At 38.1% G+C, this 16,906-nt stretch overlaps 2 protein-coding genes across 3 annotated transcripts; both read right to left on the bottom strand.

Moving 5' to 3' along the window:
- Positions 1 to 981: 981 nt before the first annotated feature.
- LOC112150701 (protein PLANT CADMIUM RESISTANCE 2-like) lies at positions 982 to 3,046 on the bottom strand (the record flags this gene model as incomplete). Its single annotated transcript, XM_036211743.1, has 3 exons — positions 2,980 to 3,046; positions 1,413 to 1,633; positions 982 to 1,335 (listed from the first exon to the last, which is right to left on the bottom strand). Coding segments are annotated over exons 1-3 (642 nt in total), but the record flags the coding sequence as incomplete, so codon positions are not given.
- A 2,268-nt stretch (positions 3,047 to 5,314) lies between these two features.
- LOC112150109 (protein PLANT CADMIUM RESISTANCE 11) lies at positions 5,315 to 14,061 on the bottom strand. Of its 2 annotated transcripts, XM_024278117.2 has the most exons (7): positions 14,021 to 14,061; positions 13,210 to 13,293; positions 13,046 to 13,144; positions 8,441 to 8,576; positions 8,183 to 8,286; positions 5,834 to 6,018; positions 5,315 to 5,752 (listed from the first exon to the last, which is right to left on the bottom strand). In XM_024278117.2, exons 2-7 carry the CDS (start codon positions 13,274 to 13,276, stop codon positions 5,525 to 5,527), a joined length of 819 nt encoding a protein of 272 aa, XP_024133885.1. In that variant the 5' UTR covers positions 13,277 to 13,293; positions 14,021 to 14,061; the 3' UTR covers positions 5,315 to 5,524. The 2 variants fall into 2 exon arrangements, with proteins under 2 accessions (XP_024133885.1, XP_024133886.1); XM_024278118.2 differs by lacking the exon at positions 14,021 to 14,061 and having other exon boundaries at positions 5,316 to 5,752; positions 12,957 to 13,144.
- Between the last annotated feature and the right edge of the window lie 2,845 nt (positions 14,062 to 16,906).

The raw sequence follows: 16,906 nt of genomic DNA on the forward strand, positions 1-16,906 counted from the left end.
AGCTGTGGGCCCCACTGGAGCTGTGGGCGCCATTTGAACTGGGGGCGCCACTGGAGCTGTGGGCGACACTGAAACTGTGGGCGCCACTGGAGCTGTGGGCACCACTGGAGCTGTGGGCGCCAATGGAGCTGTGGGCCCCACTGGAGCTGTGGGCGCCACTGGTGTTGTGGGCCCTACTGGAGCTGTGGGCGCCACTGGAACTGTGGGCGCCACTGGTGTAGTGGGCTCTACTGGAGCTGTGGGCGCCACTGGAACTGTGGGCGCCACTGGAGATGTGGGCTCCACTGGAGCTCTGGGCGCCACTGGAGCTGTGGGCGCTAATGGAGCTGTGGGCGCCACTGGAGCTGTGGGCGACACTGGAGCTGTGGGCGCCACTGGAGCTGTGGGCGCCATTGGAGCTGTGGGCGCCACTGGAGCTGTGGGCGCCACTGGAGCTGTAGGCGCCACTGGAGCTGTGGGCGACACTGGAGCTGTGGGCGACACTGGAGCTGTGGGCGCCACTGGAGATGTGGATGCCACTGGAACAGTGGATGCCATTGGAACTGTGGGCGCCATTGGAACTGTGGACCCCATTGGAACTGTGGGCGCCACTGGAGCTGTGGGCGACACTGCAGCTGTGGGCGCCATTGGAGCTGTGGGCGCCACTGGAGCTGTAGGCGCCACTGGAGCTGTGGGCGACACTGGAGGTGTGGGTGCCATTGGAGCTGTGGGCGCCATTGGAACTGTGGGCGCCACTGGAACAGTGGATACCATTGGAACTGTGGGCGCCACTGGAGCTGTGGGTGCCATTGGAACTGTGGATGCTGCTGGAACTGTGGACCCCATTGGAACTGTGGACCCCACTGGAACTGTGGGAGCCATTGGAACTGTGGATGCCATTGAAACTTTGGATGCCATTGAAACTGTGGACCCCATTGGAACCGTGGGACCCATTGGAACTGTGGACGCTATTGGAACTGTGGACACCATCTGAGCTGTTGGAGCCATCTGTACTCTGGGCATCATCTGAGCTGTGGGCGCCATCTGAGCTGTGGGCGCCATCTGAACTCTGGGCATCATCTGAACTGTAGGCGCCATCTGAGCTGTGGGCATCATCTGAGCTGTGGGCATCATCTGAGCTGTGGGCGCCATCTGAGCTTTGGGCATCATCTGAACTGTGGGCATCATCTGAGCTGTGGGCATCATCATAGCTGCAGGCTGCATGTTGATAACATTCTGCTGCTGCACGTTGATGACGACTGGCGTTTTCATGCGATGTTTTAATTCCCGATACATCTGACACCAGGCGCACCACCAACAAAAACATGACGCAGCAACGTCTTCAGCAATGGAGCCCTGCAAATTTTCACAACAAATTACCTTAAAATTTGTAATTGTTTTTAAGAGACAACTTTTAATGTTTAATATTGTACCTTAATGCCATATCTGTTCCGCATGGCAGCCCTCATGGAGACAGCAACAGGAGGAACGGATATGGTGATCCCAAAAATTGGTGATGCCAGGACACAGAGAGGGACCCCCATAAGTTGTGACAATAAAGCCAATACATCACAGGCTGGGAGGCAATAGAGCTCTCGGAATCTTCCTGAAACTGTACAGGCAAGGCAAGGACCACACCAGAAACCATAGCAACCTGAAAAATACAAACAGAGGTCAGATTTTATTTCAGGTTTTCTTTGTTAGCTATGTAGACGATGTTTAGGTGTATGTAGATGTAGCTCTGAAGCCAAACCGTTGAAAATTTTCAGACTAACTTAGAGAAGCTAAACTCATGTAGGCAGTCAAACTGTCTTCAGGTAAACAACCACTAAACAGAAGTTGATTTTGGATACCAAAGAAAAAAGTAAACTAACTGAGGATCTGATTCCTAGAGAAATAGAATAGAATAGATAACTTTATTAATCCTGTAGGGGCAATTCAGTTAAAACAGCTCTCCAGCAAGAACATATAAAGACATGACAGTAAAAAGCAAGACAAAACAACACAACAACACAAAACAGTGCATAGAACCGTAAGTAAAATAGTTTATGTAAAATAAATTAGTTAAAAGATAATTATGAGACAGGTTCTACCCTAAGGTCGAGTGTAGCCACTCTGATTTAAAAACTTCATAGCACTAGGTACAAAAGATGTTGTGTACCTGTTTGTTTTCCTTGCTGGGACAATAAAACGACGGCCAGATGGTAAAATTGAGAAACTGGAGGACAGGATGTGTTTGTTTGTTTGAATGATGTTTTTTGCTCTCTGTACCACCTGCCTCTCCCACAGGGAATTCATACTCTTCTGTTGAATACCTGTGATCGTCGAACACACTTTAACAATCTTATTGAGTCTGTTTTTGTCTTTGATAGACAATCCGCCAAACCAACAGACAAAAGAAAACTTTAAAAGGCTCTCGATAAAAGACTGATAAAACATACTTAAGATTTTGTTACAGACTTTAAAAGAGGCCAGCCGTCTTAGCAGGTATGTTCTTTGTCGGCATTGTTTCACTAAGGATTCTGTGTTTGTGTCAAATTTTAGGGTGGAGTCAAACACAGTCCCTAAGTATTTATAATTTCCAACAATTTCAACGTCCTGCCCGTGAATGGTAATATATATCAATATTGAAGTTAAAAATGGTGGCATAATAATAGATGTGCTCTCAGTTTTCACAATAGCACTACAATTAAATCATCTTTTGAGCACCTGAATCAAATGGTGGGACTTGAAAATTTAGTTCCCAGATAAAATTGAAAGAATCTGTTTTTTCTCTTCATTTCTGTAGGCTGGACTGCTTTAACAAAATTCTATCTGCCAGAGTTTCAACCAGAACCAGTAGAACTGATCCACCACCTGCGTTCTCAAACCCTTCAATTGGCTATCAGTTAAATAAATGATCAATGTTAAAAAAAACTTTTGCTAGTTTATAAGTTGTGTTAAACCCAAATGCGTGCCAGATGTCTTTATTTTAAAGGATGCACAACGTTTGATACTTACAGGTGCGGGGATCCTCAAAGCAGTCGAGGAGAGCAGTGTTCCACTCCGTTTCGGTTCTTGCTGCCATCGCATAAACACTTCTGCTACAGATCCACAATCGTGGTCTTTTGAGATCTACAGCAAGAGAGAAGGATGCCAGTGAAATAAAGGGCTGGTAAGTGTCAGAGCTTCACCAATTATGGTCAAAGTTGATCAAAATTGTTTTAAATTTCTGCTCAACTTTGCGATTTAAAAAATGATAATAATAACTGAAGGTAATTGCTTTCCCTGGGTCTCCTGGACTTCTGTATTACTGAGGGGAGTGGTAAATAAAAGACAGTCATTGGTTTCACTGGAACATGGAACAACTCAATGCAAATGATGATGGAAATTTGAACCTTCAAAAAACAGGAATGAAACAATTAGGTCAGGGATACTGGATATTTAATATCCTTCACAAAGAAAAAAAAAAAAAAAAGATTCCCTAAAACTCGATGAACTTCCAATTAAGAATTCCCAAATAGGTGTAGTTCAACTTTAAAATAAACTCATGGTATTTTTAAAATGTTTCATTATCAATTTGCAATGCAAATGTATACTTTTAGCGCTAGAACTTCACTTCCAGTCACTTTTCAGTATTTGCAACACCATAACTTGTTTTTTTTAAAACAAAAAAAAAAAACAATTAAGCTAAATGAGAAGTTTTGCTGCAAGTTTAAAAGAAATTTGAACTTTCAAAAAACAGGAATGAAATAATGAGGTCAGGGATGCTGGATATTTAACATCCTTTCACACAAAAAATAAAAAATAAAATAAAATAGGGAGTACTAAAATACGTTTTTTTAATTATATAATTCACTCAATTTTCAAAGTGGAAATTAATGTAACACAAATTTTACAGGTGAGTCGATTTCAAGTTAATAAAAACAAATTAACTACTTAATTAATAACAATTAACTAATAATAACTAATAAAAACAGGCTTGTCCTCAAAAGGGAAATTTTTTTCTATTAATATCATATTAAAGAGGAAACTGATTAAAATTAGAGTTCAAAAGAAAAAAAAAACAAATGACCCATTCCTATAACTCTGCAGTGAAAACGGTTAAAGACCAGATTGTTAAAAATAAGACATCTGCTTTCACCAGCTAAGCGATTACTTGCAAAAACCATTTTAAAGACTCCTTTAATTTATTTATTTATTTTGGTGATTTTTTTTTTGGAGAGGGCTGAGGGTGAGGGATAATGAGGCAGGCGAGTATTTGCATAGAGTTTGCTGAGTCTCCAACAGGGGCCATGTTACTGTGTGTTATGAAGCTGTCACTGTTAGCTTTATGGAACTAATTATTCTGCAGGCTTCCATTGTGCTAAGAGTCGTTGTTTTATTGTTTTTAATAAAGTCAACTACATTTTTAAGATGAATAACTTGTAATTTCTGGTTTCTGGCTGACAGGTTTAATTCTTTTCCCAACAAATATTATAAAGCTTTTTGTTCTGCAACTATTAGGAAAAAACGTATGTGAGATTCAAGGACTGTGGTCGACATCATAAATGAAGAATACATTGTTAGTTTTTTTTCTTACATTTCTGATTGCTGTTGGGCCTTGTTATGTTTGCCAAGGGAAAAGACTGCATTTGCTCAGAAAAAAGTTGAAATAGAACTCTTGCATCGGTCCTTTTAATTGCATATAATTGCTGTTGGAGCAAAAATAGGTATTGTTTTACCGCCTAACTATACAACAAGACATCTACAAAGTAGCTCGTCTAATTTGTTGCAATGTAATTTAAGAATACCTTTTACTGAGATGGGCAAATAAAGGTTTCTAAGATTTTTACTAAATTAAATAGATTTGACTTTTTTTGCATGGATGGAGGAATATATTGTCAACAAGAGAGGGAAGATCAAAGCTTGAGATCGACAGGTGGATTGGTGCAGCATCCACTGTCATGCGGTTGCTGTGCTGATCCATTGTGGTGAAGAGAGTGTTGAGCCAAAAAAGCAAAGCTCTCAATTTACCGGTCGATCTTCGTTCCAGTACTCACCTTTGGTCATGACCAAAAGAAGGACGTCCCGAATATAAGCTTCAGAAATGAACTTCCTCTGCAGGGTGGCTGGGCTCCAGCTTCTCTCATTTCAGGGACCCTTTCTATTTTGAGTGCAGTCTGTTTTTGTTTACATTGCAGAAAAAACACATCAACCTCAGTGTTTATGGATTTAGGACATTTTGGCCTCTTCTGCAAAGGAAAATTTGATTTTCATAACTATACATATTGAGATTAGCAGAGGTCACTTATTTTTAAGTTTTTATTTTATAAGTTACAGTTTGGTAAATTAGAATAGACAAAACATGTTTGAGAAAGTACATTATACTTGGTTGAGTTTTAACAATATTTTTTAATGCTTTAACAGGAAAAACCAAAGAACAAAGTTTGTTCATACTGAGGATGATCTGTGTTCACATCATTAAAGTGCTGCTATAGACTAACTATGCTCTTGATAATGATCTCATGTCTCTATTGAACTCAAAATAAATAATGTTTTTCTTGAAAAAATTCAAACTTTAATGTTAGTTTGAAGTCATAATAGTCTGTGGTTGACTCATATACATGGGCGCCATCGGAACTGTGGGCATCATCATCATAGGCTGCAAGTTAGGCTGCATGTGAATAACTTGTTGCTGCTGCATGTTGATGACGACTGGGGCTTTCCTTTGATGCTTTAATTCTCGATGCATCTGACACCAGGAACACCACGTACAGCAACAAGATGCAACAATGTCTCCAGCAATCGAGCCCTGCAAATTTTCACAATAAATCTCTTAATTTAAAAAAGTGTATTGCTTTTAAGAAACAACTTTTAGTGTTTGATTTTGTACCTTAATGCCATATCTGTTCCGCATGGCAGCCCTCATGGAGACGGCAACAGGAGGAACGCAGACAGGGACCCCCACAAATTGTGATGCTGAAGTCATTACGTCACATACAGGGAGACAATAGGCCTCTCCAAATCTTCCTGAAACTGTACAGGCAAGGCAAGGGCCACACCAGAAGCCATAGCAACCTGAAAAATACATGTAGAGGTCAGAATCTTTTTAAAGTATTTTTTTAAGAATTTCTTTGTTAGTTTTAGTTGTGCTAATAAGTTTACATACTCCCGAAGAAATTTGAATTCTCTGGTCATTCTTCTGAAATGTCCCAAATAATCCTGTTCAAAAGTTCCCTAACACCTTGTATTGCCTCCTTTTGCATCAATAACAGCTTGAAATCTCTTTTTGTGGATGAGGGTCTTTATTTTCTCCAATAGTAAAGAATCCCATTCTTCTTGGGCAGGAGACTGAGACGGCCTCTCCAGCACCTTTACCTTCTTCTGTTGTGACTAATGACAGGTGGACTTGGCCTTATGTCCAAGTGCGTCCCACGCGCAGCCTCTGAGCTGAAGAGTGCACTTTTTCCTCTAGTATCTTCTGATAACATACTGCATTCATCTTGTCATCAATTTTGACCTAGTTTTCTGTCTTTGTAGTTCACACATCTCCAAACCATCAGCAATCCGTCTTCGTGTTTTACCGTAACATTAGTGTTAATTTCATCATAAGCTTTGTTGACTCTTCTCCAAGTATAGCATTTATGGTTGTGGTCAAAAAGTGCAATCTTGGTCTCATCACTCCAAATGACTTTGGTCCAGAAATTTGAAGGCTTGTCTCTGTGCTGGTTTATGTATTGTGCGCAAGCCATTTTGTGGCATCTGTGCAAAAAATGCTTTTTCTGGCAAATTTACCATGCAGCCCATTTCTCTTCAAGTGTCTCCTTATTGCACATTTTGAAACATCTACAGTTTTTCAGAGTCCAGGATCACAGCTAAAGTTCTTTGTGGGTTTTCTTTGCATCCCAAACAAATTTTCTGGCAAATATGGCAGAAACTTGTGTTTGTCTACCTGGACATGGTTTGGTTTCAACAGAACTCCTCACTTTCCACTTCTTGATCAAAGTTTGAACTCTGCTGATGGCATTCTCAGTTCCTTGAATGTCATCCTTATATCCGTTTCTTGTTCTGTACCGTTCAGTTACCTTTCCCCATAGATCTTTTGACAGCTCTTTAGCATTCCCCATGACTCAGGAAAAACATGAGTGCAGCACTGTGTGAAGGATGCAAGGGTCTGCTGGGAGCCCAGAAACTCCACGACCTTTTGTGCAGACACATTGATTACAGTCAAATGAGTCACAGGTGAGGATGGTTACCTTTAGCTGGCATTCAAACCCTTTTGTATCAGCTTATGTGCATGTCTCTCTACCAGCTCAGTGGACTTGTGTTAGAGTGTCCGCCCTGAGATTGGAAGGTCATGGGTTCAAATCCTGGTCGAGTCATACCAAAGACTTTAGAAATGGGACCCAGTGCCTCCCTGCTTAACACTCAGCACTAAGAAGTTGGACTGGGGGGTTAAACCACCAAATGGTTTCCGAGCACGGCTGTGTCTGCAGCTCACCGCTCCCCCCGGGGACGGGTCAAATGCAGAGAACAAATTTCATGCACTTAGGTGTGTGACAAATAGTGGAACTTTGATGTTTTCAGAACAAAGTCTTCAGGATATGTAAACTTGTGAATGTATGAATTGGGGAAGTTCCTGTTCTCATTATGAATCAAAAAGAATAAAACAGAATTTTTTGACATTAAATGAATCCAGCCACTCATTAAAAAATGACCAAGAAATCATAATTTATTCCAGACTTATGAGCACGACTTTATGCAGACGATTCTCAGCTTTATGTGAGCTGTCAGAGATGCTCAAAGCAGCTAAACTAATTTTTGCCGTCAAATTGTCTGCAGGTAAACAACTACAAAACAAAATGTTTTTTATATGCCAAAGGAAAAGAGTAAAGTAACTGCTGATCTAGCGTCTAGTGAACTATATATCAATAGTCAAGCTTGATTTGATTTATTGGTTTATTTCATAAAAATACAACAAGAAATCACACTTGTGTTTCAAACTCATTTCAGACATAAAGTAATTCATTGATTTTAAATAAAGACAAAAGATAATACCTTTTATAACAGTTTCCAGTAATGATACACTCACTGACCACTTTATTGGAATCTTGGCATCATAATAGATGTGCTCTCAGCTTTTGTAATAAAGCCACGATTAAATCATCTTTTGAGCATTTGAATCAAAAAGTGGGACTTATAAGTCTTGTTCCCGGATGTATGCTCAACATTTAGTACTTACAGGTGCTGGCATCCTCAAAGCAGTCAAAGAGTGCAGTGTTCCACTCTTTAAGTTTCTTTTCTTCCATCACAATTAAACCTCTGGCACAGATACACAAACGTGATCTGAGATCAACAACGAAGAAAGCTTGTCAGTAAAACACTAGACTGGTAAACTTGAAACAACTAAGTTTTAAGCTACACAATTTATCTTCTAATTTGATTAAACTTGATTTACATTTTTTTACAACTTTGTGATTTAAAAAAATATTGAAAATACCTGCTTTTCCCGTTCGTCCAGGTGTTCTGTATAACCGAGGGTGAAGGGAGTGAATAAAGATTTGGTGCTTTGATTGCAGTCGTGCTGCCAACATGGTATGGAAGAACCAGATGCAAATGATGATGGAAATCTGAACCTGCAAGAACAGGAAATAAATCCTGAGGTCAGGAATGCTGGACATCTAACATCCTTCACCAGAAAAAAAAGTAGATTTCCCAAAAAATAATTAAGAATTCCCAGATAGTTTCAAAATAATCAAATTCTCGTTTCACAAGTGAACATTTGAGTCATTTCAAAGTAATAATAATCATGTTTTTTTAAGTATTTTATTCTCAATCTTCTTAAAAAAAAGTGAACTTTTGACATCTGAGATAGAACCTTAAAAGCACAATATATTTTTGTATTGGTGGCAATTTTATATTTTTCTTGTTTTTTTTTTCATTAGTCTTGTATTTAAGTTCCAAGTTTTATATATTAAAATGTAATACTGTATTATTCTTTGCATAATATTTAAAAAAAATTGGAGCAGTTAGAACATAAGCACACATGTACAACCAAGAATACACTATAACAATGGAATTCCTTAACTTGATGAGGATGTAGAGATGCAGGAGAATGAAATGAACTGAAACCATCATAGCAAGATTCTTAGAAAATTGGTAAATTCTGCAAATAATGGAAGGGCTAAAAGGTTAAGTGTGTCCTCATCTGGGCAGAATCTTTGTAAACTTTATGCTTCTTAAAAGACTGAGGAGTGAGGAAGCATCAGAGTAAACAACAGGTCAAGATCTGTAAGGGCATAAACATTAATAAGGGTTTGGAATTCACACAAACTGCAATATTGCCCAATTAAAAACTATTTAGATGCAAAACTAAAAACAAATTTTACTTATATAGCACTTTCATACAAATATGCTTGACAAGAAGCAAACTAAAAAAATAAGACAATATGAGTGGACACAAACACATTTTAAAAATATTGTAGTAAAATAGTAGAAAAGGAAAAAATGAATTGATGTCAGACTGCAGGAAACACTGGGGTTAATAATTGTTAAAGGAAATAAAGACATTTGCTAACATTAAATACAAAAGTCATTGAGATATATTAATACAATATTAGAAACAGTATAAAATTTTTATTTTTATTTGATCACTGAATTCAAACATTTGTCAGAAAATGCATATTTACTGAAGAACATGAAACGTAAAAGCAATAACTAAATGGAAAGTTTGACTTAATAAGAAATAAAGAAAAACAAAATGACATATTCAGCAGTAATTTCTGTCCTTTTATGTAAAATTAAGATTGTTAGCTTTCTTTTTTTTGCTTATGTTTTTTGCGTGGGTGGTGTTAGATATGACAACAATATTTTCATTGTCAATATTTTACTACATTTTACATAACATTTATAGCTACCAAGCTCCTAAGAGAAAGCTTGATATGGGCATGAATGTTTCACGCACAGAACTGGAAATGGGATGCATAGGTAAGCAGACTAATCCAAACAATCCATACTACCAAAAATATCTAGTGGACGATGCAAAGCCACACACAAATACTTAAGTCAGATTTGCTTTCTGGTGAGGAGTGGATTTGCTATCTAAATGTGTTATGTAAAAACACTGAGCTTGAGATTTTCCCCACATATAACCCTATCTTCCGCATCCACTTCAGGTCTGTATCCAAATGCAGTCAAATCAATGGCACGACAAGCATGTCTGCTAAACTGAGCTGATGCTTCAGTCTCATTCCTCTCTGCTCTCTCTTGTGTAGATCCTATTAAAACACAACAAACTGTATGACTGAAATGTGAGATCCAATGACTCTTCTTCTGAACTTCCCATTTTAGAGTTTTTTATTATTTGAGTATGTTGAGTCTAATGTTCATGTATACTCCCAGCCACTAGGACGTGCCAGAGGATAGAGTTTAGGGGGAATGAGATAGGGAGAGGAGAGAAAAGGACGAGGATGCAAAATGGAGATCTGTTGCTGAACTTTAATACAGCGAATGATAAGCATTATTGTAAGCCATATCTGCCAAGGACACTAGCAATGAACAGAACAGTTTCCATTTCTTGCCAACATTTTTAAATTTGAGCCGTTTTGGCATGTCACACTAAGCTTCTTTCACCATATGTGGCAGATATATGCTAGTTAACAGAGGAAGAAGAAAGAAGAAGGCCCTTCCTGCTTTTCCAGTGTGAAAACCCGGGGCTAAAGGGACGTTAAGGATGTAGCGTGTTCTTGAACACATGTCAAATGTGTGTCAGTTCTTCAAAACTAGTGTTACAAATGTTGCAATTAAGAAGTTTTAAAAAAGGAACATTGTTGCTTTTCAGCCAACTGCTTTGTAGTTTATCTAAAGATAGCTTAACAGCAATTAATGAAGACTACTGTGTGGAATACATATACTTCTTAATTTATCAGGAAATCAAGTACATGTTTTTACTTTGGTTTATATCCTAAAATAACAGTAGCCCTATAGTGCAAATCACACCAGTAAATCAATCATTGCAAAAACCTATAAATATCACAACAATGACTGAAAAGCATAACAAATAATAAAAAAAATACATTTTAGAAATCAAAATTAAATACAATAAACCAAAAAACAAAAAAATCCAATTCCAAAAAAGAAACATTTTGTAAAACCAAGATACTTTCCTGAAAACAAAATAAAATGTTGAAAACTAAAGGAAAGAAATAACTGGAAAAGAAAGGAACTATTGTAAATTGCTGAATAGATAATAATGTTAAAGTTTTTTTTATTATTTCTTCAATGTCTGCATACAAATCAAAGTTTTATGATTTGTAAGGAGCATATCCAGGACCACTTTATGCCAAATAACTTAGGGTTAAAATGATGGAAAAACATCATCATCCAATCAGTGATGTTGTACCTACCTTTTATGGTTTCTTCTTTTGTTTCATTTTATACCATTTCATTTTGATTTCTAGAAATAATTTATTATTTTCCAAAACATTTGGTACATTTTTTTCTGGAATTTAATTTTTAATTCTAAATCATTGGCTTTGTATTTCATGTTTTGCTTTTTTAATTGTCGCTGTGATCTTTGATATGTTTTTGCGATTTTTTTGGTGGGATTTTTGCCGTTTCAAACACTGGTCAGCTCTTTTCAGAAAGCAGACTTTTAGCTCTGCTTCTAAAGAAAAGCGCTTTTTTGGGCTCCCAAACAGCTCTTGGTTTAGAATAGATCTTTATTTCACCATAGCTTTGCAAAAAATCACGTTTTGTTTGTTAGAAACCCTTTCATCTGCAGTGCTTTATAATAAGAATAATCTACTATTTTATTCACCAATTGTATTACAAAGACAATTTTGCTTAATATTTTACTGAATAAATTATCAGCAAAACGTCAAATAAATTCACAGGATTAGAACCAAGACTGAGGCCGGGCCTGATTACTGATCTTTCATTATAAGGTTCTTCATTCAGAAGAGTTCAGGCTGAGCACTGAGGTAAGTAGCAAAAGAACAAAACAAACAAACAAACTGCGAGCCGCCTCTTTCCTGATGTGAGCCAGATTCCAACTCCAACAACCACATACAGACACTGATGATCGACTTTTGTTTTTGTTTCACTTTAACTTTAATCCAGTTTATCTACATTTCATCCCACATGTCACTTGCATGGTTTACCTGATAGAGAGGAATGTAAAGGAAGGAGAAATTCAACAAGATTCACAACAGGTCAGTACAGCACTAAGGGAGTAGTTGGTTCTCTTTCCATTTTGAAATGATGACACTAAATTTCCATGGCAACTTGGACGAAAGTACAATGAGATGAAGCAAACGTAGTTTGTTTTGAAATAATGTGTATGTTTGGTAAGCAAAATGTTTCGGTCTCCCTGGAGGATTTGAAAGACTAACAAACATAGTATATCCACATTAATCGACTAATTTGTGTCCATACAAAGAAATTGTATTACAGAATTTTTTTTTACTATTATTAATTTTAAAATGATTTAAGAACTGCACCAAAGTTGTCAATCTTTTCATAGCCTTTATTTTCATTGACATTTTTCAACAGAAAAAAACTAGAAAATATTTGCAAATCAGTTTCTTTGTTAAAAAATGTACAATTTAAATGTTACTAATGTATGCTCGTCAGTATAGGTCTACGGCCTTCAAAAAGTCCTGTGATAGTTTTCAAGATGTTTTGATCAAATAAATTGTACTTGGAAATAAAAAAGGTGTTCTTAACAAAACCAAGGTTGCTGTCATGAAAGCACAATTCCTGCTGGAGGAGGATTTCCAGACACCATCGTCACAGAAACAGGCTGGAAGTTAACAACAGTTAGTGGCTGGATGTTTATCACTTCAGGGGTTTTGTTCTGATGTTTCAGCTCACGGTGCATTTGACACCAGGAGCACCACAAGCAGAAGCAGGAAACTGCCAAGTCTTTACACAGAGAACCCTGAAAAACACACCACATCTCCATTTTTAAGTTTCAAGCTTTTCAGTGATTGTTGGAAAACGTTCCGTTGTCCTACCTTGATCCCGTATCTGTTGCGCATGGCAGACCTTGTGGACATGGCTATGGGAGGAACAAAGCAAGGTATGCCACAAGCACTCAACGCACCTTGACAGAAGAAATCGCATAAGGGCAGACAGTAGGACTCGCCAAACCTGCCTGAAACGGAGCAAGCAAGGCAAGGCGCACACCAGAAACCATAGCAACCTGGAAAATATTAACAAAATCAGCTTTAAAATCCTCGAAGAGGTACTGTAAAGTTTGACACTTACAGGTGCTTGCATCCTCAAAGCAGTCAAGCAGAGCAGTGTTCCACTCAACCAGAGGTTTTTCTGCCATTTGATGTTGAAGTTATTCTGTGGAAACAGCATCCATACTTTTATTTTTCCTTTCTGTAAAAATACATTTATTTTAGTTTGGCCATTTTTATTGCATTTCTGTTCCTAAACAGTTTATTTTGAAGGAATAATTGATCCTAATTAGCCAGTGAAAATGTCTGATCATGATGAACTTTTACTATTTATAAATTCATTTGTGTAAACATTTTAGAGAAGGATGGATGGCATTTAAATGTCCTTTGCCATTACAGTCAGTGTGAACGACAGTACATTGCAGAACGATGACGATACTTCCTTATAACATTGGAATGCAATGTGTCAAAAGCAGTTTGCCACCAGTGAATGAAATATTTTAGAGCAATCTTCTCAGAATATTTAATGTGATTATTCAAAAAAAGGAAAAAGTGCAAAGATGAAAGTGATGATAAACAATGGCTTCCTCTCGCAACAGAAAGTATTTTCTTTAACTTAAAAAGTGATTCATGCATATCCTCTTCATGTCAAAGTGAAACATTTTTATTTTAACATAAAAACCATAACAGATTATCCACTAAAGTTGTTGTTTTTTTTTTATTACTCCACATAAAACCCTCAAAATCAACCTTTTCTGTATTTCAGACCTTGTATATAACAGACTTAATTTGACTCTGGCTTATTTTTTTGCATTTTTGTTTAACAATAGCTGGAAATTGATCAAATAAAGACGTGAAACATGCCATAAACAAGATAGTAGGCCTTATTTTACCTTCTCGTGCTGGACTCTTTCCTTGCCCGTCTGCAAACGTGAATGAATGAGGAGTGGATGGCCTCCAAACTGTTCTTGTTATATTAGTGAAAAACCCTGTTTGGCAGCTTTAGTCACCTGATTATTGATGATAGATTACGCTGCTGCTTATGGTCATGGCTGTTTGCTTTGGATCTTATATGTACCATGAGTCCCCAGAGAGGAACAATGGTATTGTATGAGGAAGTCTGGAGTGACAGAGAAGTATGTCCGAGCAGTGCAGGACATGTATGAGGGCTGTAAGACAGTGGTGAGGTGTGCTGTAGGGGTGACAGAGGAGTTCAAGGTGGAGGTGGGATTACATCAGGGATCAGCTCTGAGCCCCTTCCTGTTTGCAATGGTGATGGACAGACTGACGGATGAGGTTAGACAGGAATCACCATGGACTATGATGTTTGCAGATGATATTGTGATTTGTAGTGAGAGCAGGGAACAGGTGGAGGTGGAGTTAGAGAGGTGGAGGTTTGCCCTGGAAAGGAGAGGAATGAAGGTTAGCCGCAGTAAGACAGAGTACATGTGTGTGAATGAGAGGAACCAGAGTGGAAGAGTGAGGTTACAGGGAGAAGAGATAAAGAAGGTGGAGGAGTTTAAGTATTTAGGGTCAACAGTACAGAGTAATGGAGAGTGTGGAAAAGAAGTGAAGAGGAGAGTGCAAGCAGGTTGGAATGGGTGGAGAAAAGTGTCAGGTGTGATGTGTGACAGAAGAGTTTCAGCACAAATGAAAGGAAAGGTGTACAAGACTGTGGTGAGACCAGCCATGTTGTTTGGACTAGAAACAGTGGGACTGAAGAAAAGACAGGAAGCAGAGCTGGAGGTAGCAGAGATGAAGATGCTGAGGTTCTCTTTGGGAGTGACCAGGATGGATAGGATCAGGAATGAATACATCAGAGGGACAGCACATGTTAGAGGTTTTGGAGATAAAGTCAGAGAGGCCAGACTGAGATGGTTTGGACATGTTCAGAGGAGAGACAGTGAATATATTGGTAGAAGGATGCTGAGTCTAGAGCTGCCAGGAAAGAGGTCTAGAGGAAGACCAAAGAGGAGGTTTATGGATGCAGTGAATGAAGACATGAAGGTGGCTGGTGTTAGAGTGGAGGATGCTGAAGACAGGCTTAGATGGAGGAAACTGATTCGCTGTGGCGACCCCTGAAGGGAAAAGCCGAAAGGAAAAGAAGAAGAAGAAGATTTTTTTTACATTTGTATTCAAATTAAAAACTGCCTTTTTCATCCTTTTTTCATATTTTTTGAGACAACAAGGGTAGAAGTAGGAGTGGTGTCCTGTCAGTGTTGATGCTTGAACAAAAACAAAACCTAAACAATATAAAATACAAACGGATTGAAATAAATGTACCTGTCACATATTTTACTTTGTTTTATGGCTCTTTTTTTTCAAACAGTTGGGAAGCATCTGAAAATGGTGGAATATGGCTTGGATTATAGAACTCTTCAAAATAAAAGCATATTAGAATATTGAAATTCACAATTTGAAAGAAAAAATATGTTTTTATTTGACTTTAACATTATTTTATTTGACAATAGTTGTGGAATCTTTTCATTGTGATCATTTAACAGATACACTCCTTAAGGAATCTAAAACTCTGTGATGAAGAGGCAGATTTTCTGTAGTTTCAGGGAGTTTCCTGAGATTTACCATTGATGACAAGAGCCTAAAAACAGACCAAGTTGCTGAGGAAAGACATAGAGCTGTTTTTCAAAAAAATGTCACTATCAGAACGTTGACAGCAACAATAGGATCCTCAGTCAATATTAGTATTAAATATACCAGATCTGTAAAATACTTCTCTAGCTCAGTGGCCTTGTGGTAGAGTGTCCGCCCTGAGATTGGAAGGTCGTGGGTTCAAGTCCCGGCCGAGTCATACCAAAGACTTTAAAAATGGGACCCAGTGCCTCCCTGCTTGACACTCAGCATTAAGGAGTTGGACTGGGGGGTTAAACCACCAAATGGTTCCCGAGCGCGGCTGTGTCTGCAGCTCACCGCTCCCCCAGGGGATGGGTCAAATGCGGAGAACAAATTTCACACACTTAGGTGCGTGACAAATAGTGGGACTTTAAAATACTTCTCAAATACCACAAAGCACTTTATAGTAAAACAAAAATCACTAGAATGATAGGGATTTAAAAAAAAAAAACAGAAAACATGAAAATAATCTACTAATAACAACAAAGGTATAAAAGAAATGATAGAATCAGAACATAAAAAATTAAACTATACTTGTGAAGATTAAAATCTAACTCATCTGGGTTGAAAAGCCAGTGGAAAATTGTTTTTTCAAAATAAGATATAAAGCTTGAAATAGTTGTAGAAGCTCTGATGTAGAGAAAAACGGTTCCATAAATAGGATGCAAATGCTCTGACATGCCTGAAGTGATGCTTCAGGGACCTTCAGGAGAAGGAGATCTTAAAGTTCCTCCGCTGCAGCATTCAGATGCTTTTCTGTGAGATTACAAACTTCAAAAATATATTTTTGTTTATTTTTTAAATGCAATTTTGCAGGAGAAAAAAAATCATTTTGTTTTAATGAACATTACCCAACACATTTTGCTGACAGTACATGCTTGTTCAAGTATTTTAAGTTTTGCCATCAGTCGTTACTGCAGGTTTAGTTAGTGGAAGGAGAACATTTAAAAAGTTTTTAGATGACTTTTTTTCTGCAGCCTTGATTTGAGACGATGTCTTTTTTGAAGTGCTTACTGCTCTTTGAGCAGCAGGGGGTGTCAGTTCACCTCTGTTGAGATTTTTCCTCTACTTCACCTTGCCAAACAAGTAAAGAGATTCACCTAAATTGCCTCTGCATGTTTCTTTCCTTAATGAAAAATTGTGGATAA

This window comes from Oryzias melastigma, linkage group LG4 (genome assembly GCF_002922805.2).
Source record: "Oryzias melastigma strain HK-1 linkage group LG4, ASM292280v2, whole genome shotgun sequence".
In the NCBI taxonomy this organism is placed as follows: domain Eukaryota; kingdom Metazoa; phylum Chordata; class Actinopteri; order Beloniformes; family Adrianichthyidae; genus Oryzias; species Oryzias melastigma.

What these genes read in the sequence shown, in the direction of transcription:
- LOC112150109 (XM_024278117.2), bottom strand. Translation starts at nt 13,276, where the DNA reads ATGGCAGAAAAACCTCTGGTTGAGTGGAACACTGCTCTGCTTGACTGC. An exon ending in CTTTGAGGATGCAAGCACCT is followed by an intron (nt 13,145 to 13,209) that starts GTAAGTGTCAAA and finishes AATATTTTCCAG; the next exon opens with GTTGCTATGGTTTCTGGTGT. An exon ending in ATGCGATTTCTTCTGTCAAG is followed by an intron (nt 8,577 to 13,045) that starts GTGCGTTGAGTG and finishes CTGTTCTTGCAG; the next exon opens with GTTCAGATTTCCATCATCAT.